We start from the raw sequence: 8,929 nt of genomic DNA, 5'->3' as shown, positions 1-8,929 counted from the left end.
TCGGAAAGCAATAAGTCCAGCATGATTTCTGGAAACAAGAGCCCCTGGTCCGAGTCTAGATGGCTTTAGTCTGTTTCTAGTCTACAGGAGTGCCACCTGCTGCTCAAACCTGAAGTGGCAGCATCACTTCACATGTTCCGGTTACATGAAAAGATCCTGCCCCTGGCCATTGTATCCACAGGTAGAACTCCTTTAACTGCAGCCTACTAGGTTGCCCCTCTGCCTGTACCATGTTGTTCCTGGGGTACTGATGGTTAAAGAATGGTTCAAGAATCCAGGACAGACAGCTGAAAAAATTCTGCTACAAAGTGCTCCCGTTGCTCTGTACAATCTTCTTGCTCTCTAAAAGATATGGCTCTGACTGGAAGCCAAGGATTAATGTGAGACTCTGCAATAAACTGCTGACAACTGAGAGCTGGGTTCAAAACTGGACTCTTCTTGCAGATGGACACTTCTGCTGTTATTGTGGAGCATGTCCCCAGCTTTTCCACGTACAAAAAAAGTCAACGGCATCCTAACACAACAAGAATTATTATTCAGCATTTAGTGCAGCTCTGAGTCAGGGCTCCTGAACACAGAGCGGGGCTGCTTTACCTTGCCCCGGTCTGGAGATAAACTACCTTGTGTGCACTTACTTACCATTGGAGTCTGAGACACCTCATCTCTTTCAAAACAATCTCACATAAAACCAGACCTCATTTTTTTTCTTCTCCAAGGCCTCCTTTTATGGGAGATGTGAATGACCTACCTCTGGCTGACAGTAAAACTTGTGGTTTTGGGGTGTTAAGAGAAAAGGAGCAGAAATTAAAAAAAAAAAAGGAAAAGAAAAGAAATAAAGAAAAAAATACAACACATCCACCTGACTAAGGAACCCAAGATCCTATCTATCTGTGCTGTGAACACATGGATAAGATTAGCTGGTAACAAGTGCAAACATAATTGTAATTATCAGTTCAATGCTAAGACCTCACATTAACAGCCAGCGTTGCTTTACCCATTTTCACACCCAACTTACCCATATCAGCTCATGTCTGGCTGTGTTCTGAACAGAGAACACCATCACCTGTGGCATGTGTGGGGCTGCTCTGCCTGCACTCTGTCCCCTCACACACTGAGAAAACAATGTAAGCTGACAAGGATGGATGCAGTGTACCACAGAGCAGAACAGCACCTGGGTTAGGTGTTAGCCAAGGCAGCACAGTGCCTTGGCTCTCTAGCAAACAGTACCTTACTCATCAAGATTCACAATTAGCAAACGTTATACAAAAAGAACCACCACAGCGGCTGCAGTAGTAATTTTATTTTTGACCCAAGATCCAATAAACATACTGACTTACCAGAAGATGCTCTGAAACTTCAACTGTATACTCATTAACTTGGGGAAACAACTGATCTGTTAGACCATAGCCTGAAATAGTTGAACACGGCTCATGCCCAAACCATGGTCAGACTCACTGCATTTTGAGGGTGTTTACACCATGTGGAGTACCTTATCTAGCCCTGGATGTTTGGCTGAGAGAAACCAGTCTTACAAGGCAGGTGCTCATGGCACGCTTGGACTTTCCAAGCAGCAGGACGGCCATTCCTTTAGCTGGTTGTACCGGGTACCTCACACTGCTGATAAATTGGCATTTGTGCACAGAACACAGCTGCATTATATTGCTTCGCCAAGAATAAAGATCCTTTAATGCCAATTTCAAGAAATCAGCTCAATGAGGAGGGAAATCTAAGACATATTTTCACATTACAAAATTGAATCGTTCTAAAATTGATGTATGAACAGGCAGAATCACAAGAATACTCAGTGCTTCAAAATGTAGCTAAGAGTTGTCATTTAATCAATTTGAATTATCAGCTCCAGATTTACATGGAGAAAAGAGTTGCAATTACATGGACTACATTTGTAAAGATATAAAGAAGCCCGATTCAAACCCTGCAATTGCTTATACTAGGGAAAATGATGGCTTGGTTATTCCAAATTCTGCTGGTCTGCTGCTTGGCCCACCTCTTTATTTTGAGTGTAGTATCAGCTCTAAGGAAAACCCCCCTTTTTAGAGGAATTGTGCACAGACAGAACCAGCCTTTGAGAAAAACAGATAGGGGAGTTCAGAACCCTTAAGCAAGAACCCCACCAGTTGTGTGGTCCTGGCCTCTGAACTATGTGAGGTACACATGCTTAAGGCGCAGCAACCAAGAGAAACGCTGGGTTATGGAGCACACCGTCTTCATTCAGTAAGTGCCACAGCAGTACCCGCATCTTACAGCCTAGTGCACAATACTGCATTAGAACAAATTCTGCTATCGTTCCCACTACAACCAGCGTTCCACCTCTTAGGCAGCACATTTCCATGCCATGTTGGGATGGTGATTTTTCTGCAGGCACTCCACACCTTACTGAATGTCAAGTAAAACAAGGCTTAGGCATATTTGTTGCGTGCAGGGAGCTCAGGAAAGTCTTCAGGTAACAGAACGTGGATGCGACAGATAGGGCAGGTACTTGAATGTTCCTTAAGCCATTTTCTAATGCACTGCAAAGACAGGAAAATTATATTGGGGAAACAGTCTCGGTCTGGTATAAAGAGTTCAGCATGACTTTCTTAATAACTGCTCCTGACAGATAAGAGATTTTCTACCCCCTTCTACAGCTTGCTATAAAATCTGCAGTTAGAAAACTATTCTCCAGTTCTGATGTTCTGCTCACCAACCTATTCTGCAAGTGACAAAAAAAAGCAGTAAACAAATACAGAAGTGAGAAGAAGTCATGGACAGAAGTATTGTATTATGCCAGCATAATTTTTAGCCTCCTTACTACATGAAGTTACATGGACAGCTCCTGTCAGGAGGAAAATGCAGCTTTATAGCAATGGCCCCTTCTCTAAGGATGCTGCAAAGAGAAATCTGCGATTTGGTTACCAAGACCTGATTATTCTGAATTCAAAGCAAGCTTGAATTTGTTCTGATGAGTTACCATCTAAGTTAAGATCTAAAACTGGAAACTTTCCAACACAGTAAGATTGCGTATAGCAAATCTTGGTGCAAAAGGTATGGAAAGGAAAACCATGTCCTGCTGTTCCTAACTTCAGATACTGAAGGATAAGGGGCAGGGAGAAGCTAAAACAACTGCATAACCAAACAGAGAGTTAGTCCACACTTGCATCTAAAGGAGTAAGAAAAAAATCCTTACTTCTCTGTGAAAATGATGCCCACATTCCAGTTCACAGGAGTCTCTGCTCAGCTCATCATGGCAGATGATGCATGGATCATCACTGGAAGGCTGTAAGTTTGTTTTAAAACAAAAAATATTTGAACAAAAAGCCATTAGTAAAGAAACAGCAACAATTCATTGTCAAATTCCTTATGTAAGTTTTTGTCCACAAAATGAAGAAGTCCTGATTTTTTTTTGTCCAGTGATACTTTGACTGTTTCACATCTCAAAAAAAAAGCAGATGGTAATAACTTAAAATTCATAGTGCATTGTAGAACTTACTATATAGTCTATTTTTTTCCATTTAGATTTCGGTGTTGCTCCAGCATTCCCCCAGGGCTGCAGATTTGGCTGAGATGGCAACGTGTTTTTACTTGAGGTGCTTTTGTGTGCAGGCCTTGCCTTGGGTGCGCTGGAAACGTTTCCTTCTGCAGCTGCTTCCTGACTCTGAGTTCCCGTCTGTCCCGCTGAAGCGGATGATGCTGACTTCGTAGGTCTCCCTACAGAAGTTGATGCCTAGACAGGTATGGGATAAGAGTTTTGAGCAAGTTCATAGTTCGGAGCTTGACAGCAAGAAAAAAATTGTATTCACTTTTAGGCTGTGCTGCATTAATTCCACTGTCAGAGATGCACAGTAGAAATAGCAGCAACTACAACAGACCTCATTTTGCTGGTCCAGAATGAGATCTGTCACTCTGCTTAGAATTTCAGTGGAGCTCAAACTTAATGTATTCCCACTTCTTCTTTGTACATCTTTTATGAACCTAGTAAACTCTGAACTGAAAGAAAAAATGACATGATTACTGATGGGTAATACTACAGCTACTATTGGCATATTAGATAACACTGTAGTTTCCATGTTTGACTCATAGCAGGAGAGCCTGTAAAAGATCCTAACCTCTCAATAGAACTGCAGCAAGGACCTACTTCTAACACCTCTCAATAACTAGGATCTAGCTATCGTATCTGTAAAAATAAAACACTACTACTTCTATTCACTGAAACATTAGGTCTACACAGTAGGTCAGTTCCAATAAGGAATACCTCAGTGAAGAAGGTTAAACACATAATGTTATTCTTTTGGAGGGAAAGAAGTATCTAGTAAGAAATCGATTCTTTTTCTACTTTATCCATGGAAGCTTAGAATTTCTATCTATTACCAAATAGAGCATTACACGCATTAAAAAAATACCTGCTGTAGCCTGGAAATATAGTTTGTAGATGAGCAATAATATTTTCAAATGTGTTGTTTGAAGAGGGCTTCATCTGTGTATCTGAATTATCTTGGTGGGTTTGGTTTGGTCGTATATTCTGAGTATTGCTTCCTGAAACCTTCGACATCGAAGTTAGCAAAACTTTATCGGCATATGATCCTGCCCGAGCTTTGGAGTTTGTTTTCACTGATCCATCACTTGCAGAGCAAACCTTAGAATTTGCATTTGCAGGTTTAACTCCAGCCTGGGTATTAAATGAAGCAGTTACTGGACCTTGATCTGCAGAACTTGAAACTGCAGGAAGTGAATTAGGTTGTGCAGATGCAAAGGAGTACAGGACAAGGGCTGGATCACTGACAGCAGGTCTGCTTTGCTTTCTCTACAAAATAAACAGATTCCACAAGAAAAATATTAATCGAAATCAACTGAGCAGAACTCTGGAGCATTTGCAGCATGAACTGCACCATGTTTTGGTCACAATGAGGAACTGGAAGGTCATATCCAAACTTTTCTGCATAGGTGAAAATACCGTACAAAAGTGCCTTCTATTTTGTACTGCACAGAGACAGCTGGCTTGAAGTAGGATTTAAAAGAGCAGCATGTATGCATTCAACGTGTTACTTTTACGTATTCTGGGCTTACTAAGGAGTGAATGAATGCTGCTGGACAGCTGTGCTATTTGAAGTATAGTTTGATGTCGCTGTGAGAAATCACTGTTTAAACACAAGTGCCATCAATTTAAAAATACAACATTTACTGCTTTTAATTGGCAATATAAACAATATATAACCCCGTGCAATATTTGTTCACTTATTTACTTTAAAAACAAAAACATCAGCTAGAGGCATCATGATGAGACTCCTGGAGTTCACATGATCCAGGAAGACTTCTCTTTGCAAATGGAAAGCAGTGAGAACTTACAGCAGGCTAAACTGGACTTTCACAAATTTTCACATTCTTTAGTGCAAGGCTTCAGGTTTGGTTTTGTTGATCCTTACAGATTTGTTTATCAAATTGAGTTTCTTATACCACTTCATTAAAAAATGCTAAGAATTACAGATGGAATTAAACAGTCAAGGACAGCAACTGTTTTCATCAAGTCTTTTTTCATTTGGATTCAGGATTTGCCTCTTAAGGTCTCCTTGACACTAAAAGAACTACAGATGGATTTTCTAAGAAGTTACTCTTCCATCACGACAGTAAAAGCAGGTGCCAAATGTGTAACAAGTGGAACAAAAACCACTCTACTTCCAAACTTCTAAAATATCCTAAAGAGGGTAACTAAGAATATTTAAATATTCTTAAGAGTTCCATGCCAATAAGGAGAAAAGAAGGGACCTAAACCTTAGTGGGGAATAAAAGGTACACCAGAGAACATAAGGGAGTATGAGTCCAGAAACACTGCAATGACAATCATAACATACTACAGTTTTGGAACAAAGCCTTGGGTCCAAATTACACCCAAAAACAAAGGAAAGAAAAAAACGTGACTTTATGCAGAGAATACATATTTTAAAGGAAGTTGTGGCATCTGTGATGCTTTTGAGGATTTCATTTTTGCACATATGAGGAATGCAGTTTACTTAGCATTTATCTGGGATGTAGTCATTGCAAATTAAGTTCCATAAATGGCTGTACTGCTCTGAATTCAAGGCTATGTACTCAAGTTCCCTGTGTACATGTTCTGTAATGGACAGCCATGCTGATGCAATCTTACAGAATTTCTTTTCACAATGTCTGAACATACCGCTATCGCACATATGATACATACTAAGACACTGGGAAGAGATGAAAGATCCACAGCTTCTATTTTGGTGAGGCAGTTTCGAGCACCATTTTTCACCTTCTCAATTTTTTCTTCATACCCAACCTGTGGAAAGAAAACAAATTCCTCTCCAGATCACCATTAAATAAAGCTCTTCTGGTAGTTCAAACAGTAAAAGGCAGCAGGCCTTTCACACGGCTACAGTATGGCTGCCATCTCCAATGGTAACATTAATCTCTATGGAAGTACTTGCATTAATGCCTGGAAACATTTGTGAAACACGTAGCTTTTTAAACTTGACCAACTTGTTCCATACAGCTTCCCTTTTAAAAGACAATTTAGTCTTTTAAGTTGCACGAACTTCAAGGTTCAAAAAATACAACAGAAGTGACAGACTTGTCAACCTGGGATTCTATAATATTGAACTACGTGTATAAAGGAAAGAATTTTCCCTCTCTAAAACAGAAGGTGTTCATCGCAACTTAAGAAGATTTTATCATCAGGCCTTATAATCAAAACTTTCTTTTGCCATTAGAAGAAATGCAGACTGGCATGTGGAGAAGACACCGGTGTTTTAACAAAGGAATGCAAAATTATTTGTTAGTTATTCTGTTTATCTTCCAACATTCAACTTATCCCTAGTTAAGAGAAATTAAGACTTACCTTTACTTTCTCCATTTGTTTCTTTATGTTTGAAATAAATACTTCCCAATAATTAATCTGTGACTTTAAGTCAGGAAGTGCTGAAGCTGAGCTGCTGAAATAATGAAGATTTTCAGTTAAACTCCAACATTCCCAATTCGTCTACTTTGAAGAAAGGAAAGCTGAGAGGCAAACATATTGCTCTCTGCAGCCTTCTGAGGACAGGATGCAGAGAGGGAAGTGCTAGGTTCTTCTTTTTGGTCACTGGTGATAGGGCACACAGAAGGGCACAAAGCTGCACCGCGGGAGGTTCAGGGTGGGCTGTAGGAAAGATTTCTTTACATGAGGGTGGTCAAACACTGGGACAGGCTTCCTAGAGAGGTGGCTGATGGCCTATGCCTGTCAGTAATCAAGAGGCATTTGGACAATGCCTTCAGTAACGAGATTTAACTCTTGGTTAGTTCTGATAGCTCTTTCATTGGTCAGGCAGTTGGACTCAATGACCTTTGCAGGTCCTCTCCAACTGAATTTTTAAGACCATACCCTAACAGCCTGAGTCACAGTTAAAGACTTACAGCTATTCTAAGCTAAAATCACTTAAATTACTTGTACCTATATCCTATCCACTCTTAGAAGCAGATTCCTCAAATGTAAAATAGTATTTTGGGGCAACCTACACAGGGAGATAGAACACAGCATATGTTTTTAAAATATTAATTCCTTCACTCTCATCAAATGCCCAGCTGCTTTGCTTCACCCCTTTTTTATTTACGTTGCAGCACTCTTCCTACTGGATAGCAGTAACTGGAACCTTCCCAGCTAGTGTAAAGACTCCATACCTGTTTAGTGACTTCAACATCTTGAGATTTGCTTCTGCTTTGGCAACTACGCCGTTTAGTTTGCACAGTTCACTTTCTTTCCAGTTTTGGAGTACCGATATCTGTAAGAAAACAACAGCTTTTTAAGAAGTGCAACGAAAACATTGCTGACACAATGAATAAAGCCTCAATCCCCTTAGACAACAATTTGATGATGCAGGGCACACCATTCACTCACAACTGAACTTCAAGTAGAATTAAGGGCACAGGCAGGCCTCTGAGGGGTTAAACAGGTTATATTCACTTCAACTGACTGTAGAATGCATGCACAGATGTTCCTTCCATTTGCAACTTAAAAATGCATGTGTGTGTGTGTATATACACATTTTAAGTGTTTAAGGCAGTCTTTTAAATGCCGTATGTTTAAAGACCAACATGGACCAACAGTCTAATCTTCGTATAAAATTCCACTGCAGGTACAGCAGCCTTCAAACCTTTTCTATGAAGAAAGAATTGTACATCATATGGCATATGTAAAGTCTTTCCTGTATTAAATGCTATTTGGGCAAAAATACTGATGTTTATCAGTAAACTCCTCCTCTCAGTGAAATAACCAAGTTGTATTCTGACTGCCAGACTATGAAGCAGCTGTATGTTCCCTGAGTAGGACTTATTTTTGCAAAGGGAATCCTATTTTCCTATGGTTAATACTCACTAATGAAATGTATTCATAACAGGGCTGAGTGTGAAACTGAGTTATTAGCTAAACGTTATTTAAGGCAATACCAGAAGCCCCAAATTCTGTACAGTTATAACACTGGCCAACAACAGACCAACATACTGATGATCTGCAAAGTTCTGCAGGACAACATAAAGAACAGCCGTTATCGATATTTGATAAAAATTTTTTATGTATTCTTATAAAATGTCTTAGGTGCTATTTAAAGGGAAACTGTTAAATAAGACTTCACCAATCATCTTCCCCATCCAGCAATGCAAGCGATCCAGACTGTAACAGAGGTGTTTCAGGGCTTTTTTTGTTTGTACCTCAGCTTTAACAGCTCTTTTCTCATGCTCCTTGAAGTCATCTTGACTCTTTTTAATAAGTTCTTCCAATTTTACTTTCTCATTAGCAAATTTATTACTGCAAAACAAAAAAAGGTCAAATGTTTGAGTAACACAACAGAGCAGTACTTAGAACTGATGTCATTTTAGAGGTTTTCTATGGCTATTCTCCCTTCCTCAGAACCATTAATCTGCATTTATGTTGTACACATTCTATCTG

At 39.7% G+C, this 8,929-nt stretch overlaps 1 protein-coding gene across 11 annotated transcripts in view; it reads right to left on the bottom strand.

The window, feature by feature from the left end:
• Positions 1-1,282: 1,282 nt before the first annotated feature.
• Positions 1,283-8,929, bottom strand: part of TTC3 (tetratricopeptide repeat domain 3) — a 54,604-nt gene continuing 46,957 nt past the window's right edge. For 7 of the 11 annotated variants that reach the window (XM_032448903.1, XM_032448898.1, XM_032448893.1 and 4 more), the window contains 9 exons: positions 8,692-8,788; positions 7,666-7,766; positions 6,848-6,941; positions 6,191-6,289; positions 4,398-4,798; positions 3,867-3,984; positions 3,488-3,721; positions 3,185-3,274; positions 1,283-2,528 (listed from right to left, as the gene is read on the bottom strand). In XM_032448903.1, the coding sequence (XP_032304794.1) occupies positions 2,418-2,528; positions 3,185-3,274; positions 3,488-3,721; positions 3,867-3,984; positions 4,398-4,798; positions 6,191-6,289; positions 6,848-6,941; positions 7,666-7,766; positions 8,692-8,788 (1,345 nt within the window). In that variant the 3' untranslated portion in view covers positions 1,283-2,417. Of the gene's footprint in view, positions 2,529-3,184; positions 3,275-3,487; positions 3,722-3,866; positions 3,985-4,397; positions 4,799-6,190; positions 6,290-6,847; positions 6,942-6,998; positions 7,148-7,665; positions 7,767-8,691; positions 8,789-8,929 lie in introns of those variants that run through there. The other 4 variants (XM_015882372.1, XM_032448901.1, XM_032448895.1 and 1 more) reach the window with 3 other exon arrangements.

Source organism: Coturnix japonica, chromosome 1 (assembly GCF_001577835.2).
Source record: "Coturnix japonica isolate 7356 chromosome 1, Coturnix japonica 2.1, whole genome shotgun sequence".
In the NCBI taxonomy this organism is placed as follows: Eukaryota; Metazoa; Chordata; class Aves; order Galliformes; family Phasianidae; genus Coturnix; species Coturnix japonica.
This window is presented reverse-complemented; position numbering and strand designations above follow the sequence as displayed.